Source organism: Bombina bombina, chromosome 2, assembly GCF_027579735.1.
Source record: "Bombina bombina isolate aBomBom1 chromosome 2, aBomBom1.pri, whole genome shotgun sequence".
Classification (NCBI taxonomy): Eukaryota; Metazoa; Chordata; class Amphibia; order Anura; family Bombinatoridae; genus Bombina; species Bombina bombina.
The window spans coordinates 620491476-620511980 of NC_069500.1; the positions used below are offsets into that span (position 1 = coordinate 620491476).

A 20505-nucleotide genomic window follows, 5' to 3' on the forward strand; every position below is an offset into this window, starting at 1 on the left:
TGTCTCAGGTGGATCAACGTAACGACCGACGCCAGTCTGTTGGGCTGGGGTGCAGTCTGGGACTTCCTGAAAGCTCAGGGCTTATGGTCTCAGGAAGAAGCTCTTCTCCCGATAAACATTCTGGAACTGAGGGCGATATTCAACGCTCTTCAGGCATGGCCTCAGCTAGCTGCGGCCAAATTCATCAGATTTCAGTCGGACAACATCACGACTGTAGCTTACATCAACCATCAAGGGGGAACAAGGAGTCCCCTAGCAATGATGGAAGTAACCAAAATAATCAGGTGGGCGGAGGATCACTCTTGCCACCTCTCAGCAATTCACATCCCAGGAGTAGACAACTGGGAAGCGGATTTTCTAAGTCGTCATACTTTTCATCCGGGGGAGTGGGAACTCCACCCGGAGGTATTTGCCCAGCTGACTCAGCTATGGGGCACTCCAGAATTGGATCTGATGGAGTCCCGTCAGAATGCCAAACTTCCTCTTTATGGGTCCAGGTCCCGGGATCCCCAGGCGGTGTTGATCGATGCTCTAGCAGCGCCTTGGTCCTTCAATCTGGCCTATGTGTTTCCACCGTTTCCTCTCCTTCCTCGTCTGGTTGCCAGAATCAAGCAAGAGAGGGCGTCGGTGATTCTAATAGCACCTGCGTGGCCACGCAGGACTTGGTATGCAAACCTTGTGGACATGTCATCCGTTCCACCACGGACTCTGACAATGAGGCAGGACCTTCTACTTCAAGGTCCTTTCAAACATCCAAATCTAATTTCTCTGCGTCTGACTGCTTGCAGATTGAACGCCTAATTCTATCTAAGCGTGGTTTCTCTGAGTCGGTTATCGATACCCTGATTCAGACTAGAAAGCCTGTCACCAGGAAAATCTACCATAAGATTTGGCTAAAATATCTTTGTTGGTGCGAATCCAAGGGTTACTCATGGAGTAAGATTAGGATTCCCAGGATATTGTCCTTTCTCCAAGAAGGATTGGAGAAAGGATTATCAGCTAGTTCCTTAAAAGGACAAATATCTGCTTTGTCTAGTCTTTTACACAAACGTCTGTCAGAGGTCTTCGCTGCATACTTTTTCCAAATTTTACAAATTCGATACTTTTGCTTCTTCGGAGGCTATTTTTGGGAGAGAGGTTTTACAAGCAGTGGTGCCTTTCGTTTAAGGCAGTGCTTTTCAACCAGTGTGCCGTGGCACACTAGTGTGCCGTGAGAGATCCTCAGGTGTGCCACGGCAGACTGACAACAGTGTGACATATTTTTTATATTTTGCTTGTTTTTTTCCTCCAAGTGCAGGGGTAGTTTGTAGGATGCATGGCATAACAGCACAATACATACAGTATGTGTGTGTTTGTGTGTATGTGTATATATATATGCTGTATTAGGCTACAATGTGTGATTTTTTTTAAATTTTGGGATGGTGGTGTGCCACAGGATTTTTTAATGTAAAAAAGTGTGCCACGGCAAAAAAAAGGTTAAAAATCACTGGTTTAAGGTACCTGTTTTGTTCCCTCCCTTCATCCGTGTCCTAAAGCTTTGGTATTGGTATCCCACAAGTAAAGGATGAATCTGTGGACTGGATACACCTTACAAGAGAAAACAGAATTTATGCTTACCTGATAAATTACTTTCTCTTGTGGTGCCTTTCGTTTAAGGTACCTGTTTTGTTCCCTCCCTTCATCCGTGTCCTAAAGCTTTGGTATTGGTATCCCACAAGTAAAGGATGAATCCGTGGACTGGATACACCTTACAAGAGAAAACAGAATTTATGCTTACCTGATAAATTACTTTCTCTTGTGGTGTATCCAGTCCACGGCCCGCCCTGGCTATTAAGTCAGGTAGATCTTTTTGTTTAAACTACAGTCACCACTGCACCCTATGGTTTCTCCTTTTTCTTCCTAACCTCCGGTCGAATGACTGTGGGGTGGAGCTAGAGCTTTATGGACTCTGCTGTGTGCTCTCTTTGCCACTTCCTGTTAGGAAGGAGAATATCCCACAAGTAAAGGATGAATCTGTGGACTGGATACACCACAAGAGAAAGTCATTTATCAGGTAAGCATAAATTCTGTTTTCTCCAACATAGGTGTGTCCGGTCCACGGCGTCATCCTTACTTGTGGGATATTCTCTTCCCCAACAGGAAATGGCAAAGAGCCCAGCAAAGCTGGTCACATGATCCCTCCTAGGCTCCGCCTTCCCCAGTCATTCTCTTTGCCGTTGCACAGGCAACATCTCCACGGAGATGGCTAAGAGTTTTTTGGTGTTTAAATGTAGTTTTTATTCTTCAATCAAGAGTTTGTTATTTTAAAATAGTGCTGGTATGTACTATTTACTCTGAAACAGAAAGGAGATGAAGATTTCTGTTTGTAAGAGGAAAATTATTTTAGCAACCGTTACTAAAATCGATGGCTGTTTCCACACAGGACTGTTGAGATGAATTAACTTCAGTTGGGGGAAACAGTGAGCAGACTTTTGCTGCTTGAGGTATGACACATTTCTAACAAGACTTGGTAATGCTGGAAGCTGCCATTTTCCCTATGGGATCCGGTAAGCCATTTTCTTAATTTTCAATATAAGAATAAAGGGCTTCACAAGGGCTTTAAAGACTGGTAGACATTTTTCTGGGCTAAAACGATTACTTTATAAGCATATTTAATGGTTTATAACTTTGGAGAGTTATTTTAATCTTGGGAATTCTGTTAAAAAACGGCAGGCACTGTATTGGACACCTTTTTCACTGGGGGCCTTTTCTAGTCATAGGCACAGCCTCATTTTCGCGCCACTAATGCGCAGTTGTTTTTGAGAAGCAAGGCATGCAGATGCATGTGTGAGGAGCTCAGATCCACTGAAAAAGCTTATTGAAGGCGTCATTTGGTATCGTATTCCCCTCTGGGCTTGGTTGGGTCTCAGCAAAGCAGATACCAGGGACTGTATAGGGGTTAAATGTAAAAACGGCTCCGGTTCCGTTATTTTAAGAGTTAAAGCTTTCAAATTTGGTGTGCAATACTTTTAAGGCTTTAAGACACTGTGGTGAAATTTTGGTGAATTTTGAACAATTCCTTCATACTTTTTCGCATATTCAGTAATAAAGTGTGTTCAGTTTAAAATTTAAAGAGACAGTAACGATTTTATTTTAAAACGTTTTTTGTGCTTTGTTATCAAGTTTATGCCTATTAACATGTCTGAACTAGCAGATAGACGATGTTCTGTATGTTCGGAAGCCAAGGTTCCTCTCCATTTAAATATATGTGATGAATGTGACAAACAAAGTAGGGACAATGATGCCACTGATAATAATGTTGCCCAAACTGATTCCTTAAGTGAGGGGAGTAAGCATGGTACTGCATCATCTCCTTCCATGTCTACACCAGTCTTGCCCACTCAGGAGGTCCCTAGTGCATCTAGTGCGCCAATCCTCCTTACTATGCAACAATTAACGGCTGTAATGGATAATTCTATTAAAAACATTTTAGCCAAAATGCCCGCTTATCAGCGAAAGCGTGACTGCTCTGTTTTAGATACTGAAGAGCATGAGGACGCTGATGATAATGGTTCTTACATGCCCTTACACCAGTCTGAAGGGGCCAGGGAGGTTTTGTCTGAGGGAGAAATTTCAGATTCAGGAAAAATTTCTCAACAAGCTGAACCTGACGTTATTACATTCAAATTTAAATTGGAACATCTCCGCGCTCTGCTTAAGGAGGTGTTATCTACTCTGGATGATTGTGACAATTTGGTCATTCCAGAGAAATTATGTAAGATGGACAAGTTCCTAGAGGTCCCGGTGCCCCCCGAAGCTTTTCCTATACCCAAGCGGGTGGCGGACATTGTAAATAAAGAATGGGAAAGGGCCCGGCATACCTTTTGTCCCTCCCCCTATATTTAAGAAATTATTTCCTATGGTCGACCCCAGGAAGGACTTATGGCAGACAGTCCCCAAGGTCGAGGGGGGGCGGTTTCTACTCTAAACAAACGCACCACTATCCCCATAGAAGATAGTTGTGCTTTCAAAGATCCTATGGATAAAAAATTAGAGGGTTTGCTTAAAAAGATGTTTGTTCAGCAAGGTTACCTTCTACAACCAATTTCATGCATTGTTCCTGTCACTACAGCAGCGTGTTTCTGGTTCGAAGAACTAGAAAAGTCGCTCAATAAAGCATCTTCTTATGAGGAGGTTATGGACAGAGTTCAAGCACTTAAATTGGCTAACTCTTTTACCTTAGACGCCACTTTTGCAATTAGCTAGATTAGCGGCGAAAAATTCAGGTTTTGCTATTGTGGCGCGCAGAGCGCTTTGGCTAAAGTCTTGGTCAGCGGACGTGTCCTCCAAGAACAAATTGCTTAACATCCCTTTCAAGGGGAAAACGCTGTTTGGCCCTGACTTGAAAGAGATTATTTCAGACATCACTGGGGGAAAGGGCCACGCCCTTCCTCAGGATAGGTCTTTTAAGGCTAAAAATAAAACAAATTTTCGTCCTTTTCGCAGAAACGGACCAGCCTCAAGCTCTACATCCTCTAAGCAAGAGGGTAATTCTTCTCAAACCAAGCCAGCCTGGAGACCGATGCAAGGCTGGAACAAGGGTTAGCAGGCCAAGAAGCCTGCTACCGCTACCAAGACAGCATGAGATGCTGGCCCCCGATCCGGGACCGGATCTGGTGGGGGGCAGACTCTCTCTCTTCGCTCAGGCTTGGGCAAGAGATGTTCAGGATCCTTGGGCGCTAGAAATAGTTACTCAAGGTTATCTCCTGGAATTCAAGGAACTACCCCCAAGGGGAAGGTTCCACAGGTCTCAATTGTCTTCAGACCAAATAAAAAGACAGGCATTCTTACATTGTGTAGAAGACCTGTTAAAAATGGGAGTGATTCATCCTGTTCCATTAGGAGAACAAGGGATGGGGTTTTACTCCAATCTGTTCATAGTTCCCAAAAAAGAGGGAACATTCAGGCCAATTTTGGATCTCAAGATCCTAAACAAATTTCTCAGGGTTCCATCGTTCAAAATGGAAACCATTCGGACAATTCTTCCTACCATCCAGGAAGGTCAATTCATGACCACGGTGGATTTAAAGGATGCGTATCTACATATTCCTATCCACAAGGAACATCATCGGTTCCTAAGATTCGCCTTTTTGGACAGGCATTACCAGTTTGTGGCACTTCCATTCGGATTAGCCACTGCTCCAAGAATTTTCACAAAGGTACTAGGGTCCCTTCTAGCGGTGCTAAGGCCAAGGGGCATTGCAGTAGTACCTTACTTGGACGACATTCTAATTCAAGCGTCGTCTCTGCCACAAGCAAAGGCTCATACGGACATTGTCCTAGCCTTTCTCAGATCTCACGGGTGGAAAGTGAACGTAGAAAAAAGTTTTCTATTCCCGTCAACAAGAGTTCCCTTCTTGGGAACAATAATAGACTCCTTAGAAAATGAAGATTTTTCTGACAGAGGCCAGAAAATCAAAACTTCTAAGCTCTTGTCAAGTACTTCATTCTGTTCTTCTTCCTTCCATAGCGCAGTGCATGGAAGTAATAGGTTTGATGGTTGCGGCAATGGACATAGTTCCTTTTGCGCGGATTCATCTAAGACCATTACAACTGTGCATGCTCAGAGCAGTGGAATGGGGATTATACAGACTTGTCCCCGACGATCCAAGTAGATCAGAGGACCAGAGATTCACTCCGTTGGTGGCTGACCCTGGACAACCTGTCTCAAGGGATGAGCTTCCGCAGACCAGAGTGGGTCATTGTCACGACCGACGCCAGCCTGGTGGGCTGGGGCGCGGTCTGGAACTCCCTGAAAGCTCAGGTCTATGGTCTCGGGAAGAATCTCTTCTCCCGATAAACATTCTGGAACTGAGAGCGATATTCAATGCTCTCAAGGCTTGGCCTCAACTAGCAAAGGCCAATTCATAAGGTTTCAATCAGACAACATGACGACTGTTGCATATATCAACCATCAGGGGGGAACAAGGAGTTCCCTGGCGATGGAAGAAGTGACCAAAGTAATTCAATGGGCGGAGATTCACTCCTGCCACTTGTCTGCAATCCACATCCCAGGAGTAGAAAATTGGGAAGCGGATTTTCTGAGTCGTCAGACTTTTCATCCGGGGGAGTGGGAACTCCATCCGGAAATCTTTGCCCACATAACTCAATTATGGGGCATTCCAGACATGGATCTGATGGCGTCTCGTCAGAACTTCAAGGTTCCTTGCTACGGGTCCAGATCCAGGGATCCCAAGGCGACTCTAGTAGATGCACTAGTAGCACCTTGGACCTTCAACCTAGCCTATGTATTCCCACCGTTTCCTCTCATTCCCAGGCTGGTAGCCAGGATCAATCAGGAGAGGGCTTCGGTGATCTTGATAGCTCCTGCGTGGCCACGCAGAACTTGGTATGCAGACCTGGTGAATATGTCATCGGCTCCACCATGGAAGCTACCTTTGAGACGGGACCTTCTTGTTCAAGGTCCGTTCGAACATCCGAATCTGGCCTCGCTCCAACTGACTGCTTGGAGATTGAACGCTTGATTTTATCAAAGCGTGGGTTCTCAGATTCTGTCATTGATACTCTTATTCAGGCTAGAAAGCCTATAACTAGGAAAATTTACCATAAAGTATGGAAGAAATATATCTGTTGGTGCGAATCGAAAGGATTCCCATGGAACAGGGTAAAAATTCCTAAGATTCTATCCTTTCTACAAGAGGGTTTGGAGAAAGGATTATCTGCAAGTTCTTTGAAGGGACAGATTTCTGCTTTATCTGTTTTACTTCACAAAAAGCTGGCGGCTGTGCCAGATGTTCAAGCTTTTGTTCAGGCTCTGGTTAGAATCAAGCCTGTTTTACAAACCTTTGACTCCTCCTTGGAGTCTCAATTTAGTTCTTTCAGTTCTTCAAGGGGTTCCGTTTGAACCCTTACATTCCGTAGATATTAAGTTATTATCCTGGAAAGTTTTGTTTTTGGTTGCAATTTCTTCTGCTAGAAGAGTTTCAGAGTTATCTGCTCTGCAGTGTTCTCCTCCTTATCTGGTGTTCCATGCAGATAAGGTGGTTTTGCGTACTAAACCTGGTTTTCTTCCGAAAGTTGTTTCTAACAAAAATATTAACCAGGAGATAGTTGTGCCTTCTTTGTGTCCGAATCCAGTTTCAAAGAAGGAACGTTTGTTGCACAATTTGGATGTAGTTCGTGCTCTAAAATTCTATTTAGAGGCTACAAAGGATTTCAGACAAACATCTTCCTTGTTTTTTGTTTACTCTGGTAAAAGGAGAGGTCAAAAAGCAACTTCTACCTCTCTCTCCTTTTGGCTTAAAAGCATCATCCGATTGGCTTATGAGACTGCCGGACAGCAGCCTCCTGAAAGAATCACAGCTCACTCCACTAGGGCTGTGGCTTCCACATGGGCCTTCAAGAACGAGGCTTCTGTTGATCAGATATGTAGGGCAGCGACTTGGTCTTCACTGCACACTTTTACCAAATTTTACAAATTTGATACTTTTGCTTCTTCTGAGGCTATTTTTGGGAGAAAGGTTTTGCAAACCGTGGTGCCTTCCATCTAGGTGACCTGATTTGCTCCCCTCCCATCATCCGTGTCCTAAAGCTTTGGTATTGGTTCCCACAAGTAAGGATGACGCCGTGGACCGGACACACCTATGTTGTATAAAACATATTTTATGCTTACCTTATAAATTACTTTCCCAACGGGTGTGTCCGGTCCACGGCCCGCCCTGGTTTTTTAATCAGGTCTGATGAATTATTTTCTCTAACTACAGTCACCACGGTATCATATGATTTCTCCTATGCATATTCCTCCTTTACGTCGTCGAATGACTGGGGACGGCGGAGCCTAGGAGGGATCATGTGACCAGCTTTGCTGGGCTCTTTGCCATTTCCTGTTGGGGGAAGAGAATATCCCACAAGTAAGGATGACGCCGTGGACCGGACACACCGTTGGAGAAAGTAATTTATCAGGTAAGCATAAATTCTGTTTTTTTTCTTTCACGATTTAGATAGAACATCAAATTTTAAACAACTTTCTAATTTACTTCTATTATCATATTTTCTTCATTTTCTTGTTATCCTTATTTGAAAAGCAGAAATGTAAGCTCAAGAGTGTGCACGTGTCTGCAGCACTATATAGCAGCAGTTTTGCAACAATGTTATACATTAGCAGGAACACTAGATGGCAGCACTATTTCCTGTCATGTAGGGCTTCCGGCATGTGCACGCTACCTATCTAGGTATCTCTTCAACAAAGAATAACATGAGAATGAAATAAATTTGATAATAGAAGTAAATTGGAAACTTTGTATTCTCTATCTGAATCATGAAATACATTTTTTGGGTTTAATTTCCCTTTAACAATTACGTTATTGTTGAAATGTAGCTCCTTTCCATGACAGCTTGGGCATGTGCATGTGACTTGAGTACTATCTTTATACCACTTTTACAAACATTGTTGCAACCACTGCTGTCATAGTGCTGAAGATGTCCACACACCGATCTAAGCCTACCTCCATATTCTGTCATGGAAAGGAGCAAGAAAGAGGAACATTTGTTAACACAAGTAATGTTTATGCTCTCTCTGTTCTTTTAATATTGCAGTTATGTTAAATGCTTATTTTTTTTTGTAAAACAATGTGGCAAAAACATTAAAGGGGTATGAAGCCCAAACATTTTCTTTTGTGAGCCTGGAATGGCATACAATTTTAATAAAGTTTCCTTTAAAGGACCAGTAAATACAATCGATTTTCATAATCAACAAATGCATGATAAAGACAACACAATAGCACTTAGTCTGAACTTCAAATGAGTAGTAGATTTCAAAGGTACGTCTATTTCCACTCCACCTGTATCATGTGACAGCCATCAACCAATCACAAGTGCATATACGTATATTCTGTGAATATTCTCCGTTGGAACTGGTGACTCAAAAAGTGTAAATATAAAAAGACTGCACATTTTGTTAATCGAAGCCAACTGGAAAATTGTTTAAAATTCAATGCTCTATCCGACTCATGAAATAAACATTTTGGGTTTAATTTCACTTTAAAGGGACAGTATACACTAATTTTCATTTAACTGTATATAATAGACACTACTATAAAAAAATAATATGCACAGATACTGATCTAAAAATCCAGTATAAAACAGTTTAAAAACTTACTTAGATGATCCCAGTTTAGCACTGTTAAAAAGGTTAGCTGGAACACCCACTTAAAGTGGTTCTATAACAGACACTCCCTCCCCCCCCGTCCCCTGTATATGAAAAGACTCTTTACACAGCCAGGAGCAAGCTGGACTAGGTATACATCAGCACAATGTTATTTAAAAATAAGCAAAACTATACATAAAAAAAAAAAAACCTGTATAGGCTATATAAATGGATCATCTACAAAACATTTCTGCAAAGAAAAATCTAGTGTATAATGTCCCTATAAGGGACTAGGTTGTTGGTGATGCGTTATACTTTGTACCATTTCCTTGTCTTAGTTTTTTTTTATTAAATTGAAATAAGCCATCTTGTCAGGCTTTCTTTACTATTTATGGCTGGTGAAAAAATAAAGATGCTTTAACCCTTTCACTGCTAAGCTTTTTCTTTTTTTTTACCCCAGTGCTGAGCCAATTTTGAGCTTTTTTCTTTTCTACTTACATTTAAACCCCAATTGTAGTCAAATTTCACTGAGTGACCTACGCAAATTATTAAAAAAAAATAAAAAAATAAATATATATATATATATATATATATATATATATATATATATATATATATATATATATAATATATTTTTCCTCCCAGTAGATTCACAATATACTATTATATTTATAATTAATGGCATGGGAGATAGGTGCGAACAAAACTGTACAATTTGTTTTTATAATTTTTGGGTAGATTTTAGTAAATAATATTTAAAATAGCCCTGTGACCATTAAGAGTAGACTAGCCATAAGTGAAATAGGGGCCCATACAGGTCACCTGATGCAAGCAAAATTGAGATATATATATATATATATATATATATATATACACACAATTTTTTCATGGTGCATATACAGTACTATTGCAAACCCGATCACTGTGTGTTTGATTTACTTTATTTTAAAATGTATCTGGTTACAATCTGCTAGAAGACCATTTGAAAGAGCAGGCTTTTCTCTTTCAAATGAAGGGTCTTATAGCTTTGTAGGAGCTGAGATAGAGGGGTTTGAACCCCCCCCCCCCCCATCCAGCTCTCTAGCAGCTACTGGTGAATCTTGCCTTATGTCCTTTGTGACGTCACCATGTGTGTACGTGGAGACGTTGGGCAGCACTTCCATGAAGCCACTAGGCCACCAATGATCCCCGGCCTCAAGTACGGGGTATCGCCGAAAACAGCATTTGATCGGCGATCCCCCTGCATGACGAGAAGGGCTGATCATGCGCCTACAGGTAGCGATGTTTATCGCATGACGAACGCCTTGTCATCCGCATCAAAGGGGTTAATCACTGAATTCTAAAGTAATCTAATTTTTTTATTTTTTGGAAGGTTATGACGTGATTAATAATGAATAGATTGTTTCTCCTTTATTCTGCATAGCAATATGTGATGCATGTGCTATTCAGTGTCTCCTTTTTGACGTTTAGGCAACTGTTTAAAAATATATAGGAACATATAAAGCATATATATGAACATGTAAAGCAAGACTATACAGACTATCAGCTAGCTTTGGAAAAGTGAAAAGCTGATTTTAATTTCAAACCTTAAACACGTGTTCAGGCAGTAATGATATTCTGACCTAGGAGGATGCAGGCAATCTAACATTTCTCCACAGTTCAAGCAAGTTGGTGTCTCTTTGCATTAAAAAAATTAAAGGTTGAATAATGTATGTATGTGTGTGTATATACATACTCTCACAGATCAGCTGCTCATCTCCTTGGTGCACATCATAGGAAACTGGAAACCATCTCACAAAATGCCACACTTCATGCAGGCTAACCAAGAACCATGAGCCCTCTCAGATCCTACGCATGTTTCACCCCCAATAGCATCACATGTGGCCAGAAGCCCCGTTATAAAGTGCTTTCCTGATGAATAGCTACACTAAATGGCCAAAAGTATGTGGAGTCCTGACCATCACACCTATATGAGCTTGTTGGACATATATGGAGTTGGGTTCCCCTTTTTGCAGCTTTAACATTGCCCACTCTTCTGGGAAGGCTTTCCAAAAGATTTTTTTGGATGGTTGTCTGTGGGAATTTGTGCTTATTAAGCCAAAAAAAACAAAAACAAAAAAAACATTTGTGAGTTCAGGCACTGATGTTGGATGAAAAGGTATGGCTTGCAATTAGCATTACAATTCATCTCAAATGTCAAGTGGGCTGAGATCTGGGCTCTGAAGGCCACTCAAGTTCCTCCACTGCAAACTCATTAAATGGACCTCACTTCTGGAACAGTAAAGGTCCTTCCACAAGCTGTTGTTCACAAAGTTAAATCTTATCTTATCTCATTAAAATGACCCTTCACTGGAACTAATGGACCTAGCCCAAACCCTGAAGAACAGAAGCACTATGCATTCCGGTATGTAGCATTCTGCTGGCTTCCTCCACATCCAGATTCTTCCAGCAGACGGCCAAATAGTGACCCATGATTAATCACTCTAAAGAACATGTTTCCACTTCTCCAGAGTCCAGTGGCGGTGTGCTTTACACCACTCCAGAGGATGATTAGCATTGTGCATGTTGATGAGACTTGTGTACAGCTACTTAGCCTTGGAAACCCATTTTGTTATGCTCACAATGCACAGTTTTTGTGCTTATGTTGCTTCTAGAGGCAGTTCGGAACTCTGTAGTGAGAGATACAACAGATAATAAGCAAATTTTACGAGCTATGTGCTTCAGCACTTGGCAGCCACACTCTGCTCCTAGACGCTTCGCAATAATTGTACTTACAGTTGACTGGGGTAGCTCTAGTGAAGCAAACATTTCACAGACTGATTTGTGGGAAAGGTGGCATCCTATGACCGTGTCGTGTTTAAAACATTATACTGCCTATGTTTATCTATGTATATTTCATAGCTGTGTTGGATTTTATACACCTAAGGTGTGGCTGAAACACTTAAACTCAGTACTTAGTAGGGGTGTCCACATTCTTTTGGCCATATAGTGTATCAATACTGTGTATTCGTTATCATTATTGAATACAGCCAATGTTCATGGGTGTGGAAGGTTAGGCTCATAAAGAAACATTTTATTTAGCTACCAAATTGGCAATAAACCTTTTTAATGACAGTAATATAAATAGTATGCGTTTTTTATTTTACTCTCTATCACATTTTAATTAAACAACAAAAATATGGGACATTAGTCAATAAAACATGGGAATAAATAAAGCACTGTTTAGAGCCTGTGACGAATCAAACCTTCTCAACGTCACAATAGAGGGGTGTGGACATGAAGGGGTTAATGGCACACAGCTCTGGTTCCCTTAACCTTGCGACTCTACAAAATGACCTTAAAAGGGATACCACATTAGCCCCCAAATCCTGTCCACACTGCTCTAATTAACAATTTCTGCTGCCACCACTAAAACTTCTAAATTAAAGGGGCGTTTTGGGAACCCCCAAAAACTCACACAATTTAACAATTAGGTAACATGCCTTTAACCTTGTCTCAACAGGAGTGTGAATTTGGATATTAGAGCCCAAAAGACAGAATGAGATTTTCTATGTGTTTAATAACAAAAATATCAATACAATTTACACAGTGCGAAATTATAAAGACATTCAAAATAACATACAATTGCAAAGTTACAATTCTTTAAAAAGAATAGGGGACGTAAAAATAATAGAAACACAATATCTTACTTATTATCAAATTCCTTTAGATATGTGGAGAGCTGCTGACCATGATGTTAATGGCTTTGGTCCCCAGGGCAGTTCTACCCTCAAGTCTTTCTGTTACAACCTTAAAACTAAACTTTCTTTGTCTTGTCAAAGACAACGCCCTGGTTATAATTTACGAGTACAGCCAATGCAAGCAAGTCTTAGCTCCCAGTAGGGGAGGAGCTTTTTGCATTCCTACACACAGTTACCAGTTACACAAAGAACACTTCACCTCAGACCTGTGATGGGTTAAGGAGGGGGAAGGAAGGGGGGGGGGGAGGGGGAAGGAAGGAGGGGGGGGGTCTCAGCTTACAGCTTTCTGAAAGCAGATTACACACACAGAAAAAGGCAATTCACATTAACCTTTTCCAGGCTGAGAACACAATACCACCTCTGCCGGTTAGCCAATCCAGGTATCAACTACTCCACATGATTGTATCATGCCACCTCCCCTTTTAAAATGGTGGAAATAGGGGGTCAGCCCACCCTGATCCCCTAGGTCAACCTAAATTCTAATCTTTCCTCGTTCATAAGACCAGATCTGCCCTTTCTGCATTCATTTGCCCACTGTAACAGTTAGCATCAGCTGACACAATTTCCCTCATGGAGGACATTTATTTGCAGGATATCACACACTCGCTCTCACTCATAATGGGATCGAGCACCCCCTCAGGGTAACTCACTAGGGGACTAAGAGAAATTCTTGCTTTGCTTAGGCCAGATACTCCACTGTTCACACCTACCCCAGTATGCTCTGTAGGAGTAGCAGGTTCATTAGTCACTGCAGCTACATCTCCCTACCCCTCTTCTTCACATCTGCCATCCCTGTAGGGGAGGTCCACAGACACACCTAGGGTCCCATCTTGTCTTACTCTCTGTAACAGGGCAGGGGGTACTCTGGTCCCTACATCAGCCATGCTATTCACTCTTTGTATATGCAAAATGGTTTCAAGGACAGACTGACACATACCTGTCACCTGTTCTCCTTTGCAGCTGTATAGCTGACGTCCCTCACTAAGGGGGGCATTTTACCTCAGGGGAAAACGGAGAATAAGCCTCTTCTCCTGCCCCCTGCTCACTCCACTCATGTGGCACACCACACTCAGGCACCTGACATATCATACTGGCCACTTTACCCCACTCCACACATCGTACCTTTTCCTGGGGTATAGCAGTTCCTTCACTAAGTTCTGGCATTGCCCACTCCATACCTTCCTCTTGGGCATGCAATGCTGGTTCTAGCACAGAAGGGTACACACACTCGGTCTGCCCCTCAGCCCAGCTCTGCTGCCCTCTCACATTCCCACACACTGCATCAGGTATCTCATTGTCACAATTAATGGCAGTATAACCCTTTCCAGTGGCACAATACATTACTGGTACAGGTAAATCAGCATTAACCTTAGTCTCTCCCTCACAGTAACCAGGTTCAGTAGAAGCAACATTGTCACAATCAATGGCAGTATAACCCTGTTCACTGGCACAATACAGTACTGGTACAGGTTCAGGTAAATCTTCATTAACCCTAGGCTCTCCCTCCCAGCGCCCAGGTTCAATAGAAGCAACAGTGTCACAAACATTTTCAATACATCCCTTTTTATTAGAACAATACATTACTGGTGTACACAAAGGCAGAGCTGCATTATCCCTCACCCCCCTTCCCAGCAATCATGTTCAAAGGAATCATCCTTAATCCTATGGTGGGATACCCCCAGCCCTGGTGCAGCTAGCGATGTGTCCATCCCCAGCCTCCCCTCATGGTCCCCCAAAGTTCCACACAGTTCCTCAGTGGGTGCAGGGCCCTCTACTGGCCCTTCCAGGTTGCAGGTGTTGTCTTCTGGGGCGTACTGACCAGGCATCCGGCCCACATCATCCCCCAGCAAAACAGGGATATCTGCAGAAATCCCCACCTCCTGCAAACCTTTTCCCACACCCCAATCCAGGGGTACACATGTCGCAGGACACTCACCGCAAACTTCTTCATTATCCACAGTCTCTCCTGGGATAATATCCTCTGCCACTTTAGGGCGCACCAAGCGATATCCAGCCCCAGTGTCCTGAAGTCTCATGGTCACACAGTCTCCCTCTGTGACACTCTGCAGATTACCTGCCGACCCACCCACAAACAAAGCTGCTGCAGGTTTCCCTGCTGTATTCCCACCCCAGACTTCATGTTGAGGTTTCTCCTTGGTGGGGCAGGCAAAACTCAGGTGCCCAAACTCGTGGCACCAAATGCATGGGCGGGTATCCCCCTTGCCCAATGCAACTTCTGTCCCCTTGATGGGAGATGTTCCAGGGGAAGGTACTTCTGTAGAATCGGTTGTCAGTTGCTGGCACATTTCCTCCCTCCAGGGAGGTGATACAGCTTGCACAGTGGAACACTTGGCTACTGGGGCTTCGTTGTTAGTGCTGTCTGTATCCCCTGCTGATGAATCAGGTTCCATTCCCAAGAGCACTCTTCTGGCCAACGGGCTCACTGTCTGGCATGGCAAATATATTGCAAAAAATCTGTGTACAGGAGAGGTGCCTCGGTTATGGTAAACCTAAAAACCTCTTGGGCATGTCTCCACTGGGTATCCCTTATAGCTGTTTTGTGCTCTCTTTTCCTCTCAGCAGCTTCTCTCTCTCTTTTTCTCTCAGCAGCTTCTCTCTCTCTTTTTCTCTCAGCAGCCTCTCTCTCTTTTTCTCTCAGCAGCCTCTCTCTCTCTCTCTCTGCAGTCTCTCTCTCTCTCTCTCTCTCTCTCTCTCTCTCTCTCTCTCTCTCTCTCTCCTCTCTCTCTCTCTCTCTCTCTCTCTCTCTCTCTCTCTCTCTCTCTCTCTCTGCAGCCTCTCTCTCTTATTTTCTTCTCTTCCCCTCTTGATACTTGAGGATCAGTTCCATTCTTAGTTTGGGTTCAACATCCCCCAAGTATCTGAGTGTTGTCTGTAGCTCAGACTCCATGACACTTACAGGGTTAACAGCACCAGGTAACAGTCCTTGGGCTACAGGAGGGTCAACAGTGTTGGGTACCAGGTCTTTAGTTACAGCTTCCACAGTAACCCTTTCTGTGACTGTTTCAAACTCTGTTGTGGGGCCCTCTGCCTCCAGCAATTTCCGTATCAGCTGTTCTTTCCCTTTGCCAAGAATTGTAATTCCTCTTTTTTTCCAAAGAAACTCCAGAGACCAGGCATTCTCCTATAGTCTTCCATACTGAGCGTAGCAACAAACAACAAGAGAGAGAGGGAAAAAGAACTGCTTCTTTGCACTGTATGTCTCTGTAATTAGGCACTGAGTTCTGTCTTTGGGAATTTACACAAAAACATGTAATTTCTTTTAGTACTATACAAATAGCACTAAAAAACTCTAAATATCCCCACCGCTGCCAGCCAGTTTGTGACAAATCAAACCTTCTCAGCGTCACAATAGAGTGGTGTGGACATGAAGGGGTTAATGGCACACATAACAAAAATATCAATACAGGTTACACAGTGCGAAATTATAAAGACATTCAAAATAACATACAATTGCAAAGTTACAATTCTTTAAAAAGAATAGGGGACATAAAAATAATAGAAGCACAATATCTTACTTATTATCAAATTCCTTAAGATATGTGCTGCTGACCATGATGTTAATGGCTTTGGTCCCCAGGGCAGTTCTACCCTCAAGTCTTTCTGTTACAACCTTAAAACTAAACTTTCTTTGTCTTGTCAAAGACAACGCCCTGGTTATAATTTACGAGTACAGCCAATGCAAGCAAGTCTTAGCTCCCAGTAGGGGAAGAGCTTTTTGCATTCCTACACACAGTTACCAGTTACACAAAGAACACTTAACCTCAGACCTGTGATGGGCTAAGGAGGGGGAAGGAAGGGGGAGGGGGAAGGAAGGAGGCGGGGTCTTAGCTTACAGCTTTCTGAGAGCAGATTTCACACACAGAAAAAGGCAATTCACATTAACCTTTTCCAGGCTGAGAACAAAATACCACCTCTGTCGGGTAGCCAATCCAGGTATCAACTACTCCACATGATTATATAATGACAGAGCCCATCACAGAACACAGTAACAATAGAGCAACCAAACAGAAGAGATAGGAATCGCAACAAGGTCAAAGGAAGACATTTTCAGCTTGTCAGAATAGCTACTTTATGTATCTACCAATATTTTATTTATAGATGATGACTTGCCTCCTCAAGAATCATCTTCAGGACTACTAACAAAAAATAAATTGTCAGCGGGTAGTTAAATCTTCTGAACTGACAGATGCAGATTTTCAAAAATAAGAAGGGCGTGTAAGCTGTTAAGGAAGAATCTTCTATCCAGGGATCTTGGTGGGTGGCTAGGGGTTTGGTGGGATTATATAAATTTAGATGGCATATCATACTTGACATTTTCCAACCAATTGGTTACAACTAATGAACATTTATGTAAATTAGATGTAGGTGGTAATGGAACGAATAATCTATCACCCTGATAGTCATGCGGCTGAGCCAGTGTCATCTCTGCAAGTGATTGACGATTATTTGCATTTCATGCCCCCAACTGGCTTAGAGACTGCAATATGAGAGAACTTTAGGAGGGGCATATGTTTTTAGCAACCAATCACTGACTGATCTGCTTCCACTTGAGCAGGACTTTAATTAGCTATGCTTTTAACCACATTGAGGCAACTAAACATTTAGGTGTTGATCACAATCCTTTTTGAAAAGTTTATCTAATATTTAGTTCTTCAAAAGTCTGCTTTTAAGTCTATGGGATTTTTTGTAGCTAAATAATGTGATAAGATTTTCTAAAGGATTGTGATTGATCCCTCATGAAATGCTCTCACAAATTACATTAAAAGTGACAGTAAACACCTTGTAATTACATTTCTGTTGTGTTGCTATAGAATGATATATTAGCCAAGTGTAAACGTTTTAATAACAAATTAACATCCTTTTTATTGAAATTGAGTTTCAATCGCCAAACTCCATACACCATTTGCCTTACTTGGAGGAGCCAATCTAGGCATTTGTCTTTAAACAGCCAGGCTACCTACAATCACAATGGTAGAATAAAGTGCATTGCTTTGAAGTGCTTTTCTGCTAAATCCATTTAGGGACAGATACAGATGTGGCTGAGAGTATTGGCACCCCTGTATTTTAAAGTATTGCTACCCTGCAATTTTAAGAGGGAAACACAAAACAGCTTGACTGTAGTCAAAGTGCACGTTCACAAGCCACATTCCTCCTGGGAGAATTTCCTTTGAACAGACGAAACAAAAGTAGAACTTTTTGGCAAATCACAACAACTCCATATTTACAAAAGGAAAAATTAAGCCTTCAAGGAAAATAACCCTCCTTAGCATGAAACATGGAGGAGGCTCACTGATATTTTGGGGTTGCTTTGCTGCCTTTGGCACTGGGGGCCTAGAATCTGTGCAGGGCATGATGAAATCAAAATCTTATCAAGGCATTTTGGAGTGAAACTTAACTGCTCAGTCTCAGAAAGCTATGTCTCAGTCAGAGGTCATGGGTCCTCCAGCAGGATAATGACCCAAAACATATCTCAAAAAGCACCCAACAATGGATTAGAAAGAAACTTTGGAAAATATCCTATGGGTCCAGATCTGAATCCCGTCTAACACCTGTGGAAATTGCTGAAATTCGCCGTTTGGAAACGGCAACCATAAAACCTAAGAAAACTAGAGGAGTTTGCTCAAGAAGAGTGGGCCACAATCCCACTCAAAAAGTGTAGAAATCTTATTTAGAACTACAAAAGCACTTTATTGCAGTTATTGTCTTCAAAGGCTGTGCTACGAAATATTAGGTTAAGAATACCCATATTTTTGTCCATGCCATTCTTATTTGTTTTACTGTCTAAAGTAATATGTGAAATCATAAATAAAAAGTGAAGTTTCTGTTCTTTTACATTCAAAATAATGAATAGTGGATACCAAATACTAAATTTTTACTTAGTTGAAAGAAAGTTGTGTGTTTCCTAAAAATGTGGAAGGATACCAATACTTTCGGCCACATCTGTATGTAGCAGAGTTAGCCTTGAGGTGTCAGCAGGGTGCAGTTCAAGTTCTAAGAGGTATAAAATCCTAAATTTTTAGAGTAAATTACATGGAAAGGGCACAGAATAAATGAGTTATATGGCCTACATTTGAATATACTTATACACTAAATCACTTGAAAGTGATGCAGCATAATTCTAAAAAGCTAACATGAAAATATCACCTGAACGTCTATGTAAAAAGGGAACATTTTACCTCAAAATTACTTTAGCTCACCAGAGTAAGTGCTCTGAGAACAGTTATACTTCAGCTTCTGTCCAGCTGCAAGTTGGAAAAAAATAGCCCTTCAGCAGTGCTGAGGTCATCTTTGCTTGGCTGTGATCTCATGAGCTTTCACTTTCATAGTAAACTTCCTTAAACTTAATAGGAAAATAACATGACTGTGCCTGTACATGACAGATGCACATTCCCTAGCTTGTCCTGCTACTAGCATCTTAATTGGCTGCTTAAAGTCTCTTTACAGTGGGGTGTGAATACTTAGGAAATTTTGAGGTACAATATATTCCTTTTTTACATAGAGATGTTCAGGCGATTATTTTCTAGTCAGCGTTTTACAGCTAGGCTATATCACTTTCAAGTGCTTTAACATTTGGCTATCATGTCCCTTCTAATATCCCTTTTTTTTTTTTAAATTTTTTTTTTTTTTTTAATTTAAAAACTAAGTGCCATAACAACCCTCCATAGTAAAAGTGGTATACGCTTGCTTGAAGAGCATGCACTGCAATTACTGTGGAACAGGCAATACAGTTACTTATTGGCGGTATCAGAGATGAGCAGCTGATAGGCTACCCCAGCCTTGGCAAAAGCCTTTAACAGCATGCAAAAAACAAAATGCTTGACAATATGCAATATGAGACCTTGGGGCATGGATAGAACTACACCATCAGGCTTGATCATTGTGCACCATTATTTTATAAAGCTTTTAAAAAAAATATTGTCCCTCTGTTTTGTTATGAATAGGATTGAAATCAGTTTAATTAAATGTAGACATGAAGGTCATTTGCAGACACCAATTACATTTATTGTCTTGCTTTTACTCTGTGTTGTGTCTTTTTAAAAAATAAGCACTATCTTTTATGACACGCAACCTGCACTAAACAAATGTTATTGCAAAGCTAGTTACAGATTACCCCCCCCCCCCCCCCCCCCACTGTTCATACATGTCATTATAGGGGAGGTATTACGGTATTGCTTATCTACTTGTATTTGTTCTTTTTCAGACTGCCAATGGATATATCTTATTTTTCGACATTATTCCAGCTGGAGATGACAAGTATTTGTATGAACCAGTGTATCCTAAGTAAGTTAATATTTGCCCCTCTGTGAAACTATATCACTATGTGCAGTCGTGGTTATCAACATGCATTGAGCCAATACAATTATAGTTATAAACTGGCCAGATCTGTTTTGTGTTAGATATTTATATGATCCATATATTTTATAGTCGCAGTTTACAAATTAATGAGCATACAGTATTCATATAATAAGGCAAGTTATGGAGCTGCTAGAGGCACATTTTACGTTTTGTATAGTGAAACGACAAAATACTTTCATTATTTTGCATTATAAACCACAGAAGGTAGCAGCACTCCCTTAATCAATCATCACATATTTATGA

General features: G+C 41.6%; 1 protein-coding gene across 2 annotated transcripts in view; it reads left to right on the top strand.

Annotated features, from left to right (window-relative positions):
• The window catches only part of RIC1 (RIC1 homolog, RAB6A GEF complex partner 1), a 514431-nt gene that overhangs the window by 141377 nt on the left and 352549 nt on the right, over positions 1-20505 (top strand). For both annotated transcript variants that reach the window (XM_053702556.1, XM_053702557.1), the window contains exon 3: positions 20108-20187. In XM_053702556.1, coding sequence (XP_053558531.1) covers positions 20108-20187 — 80 coding nt within the window. The remainder of the gene's footprint in view (positions 1-20107; positions 20188-20505) is intronic.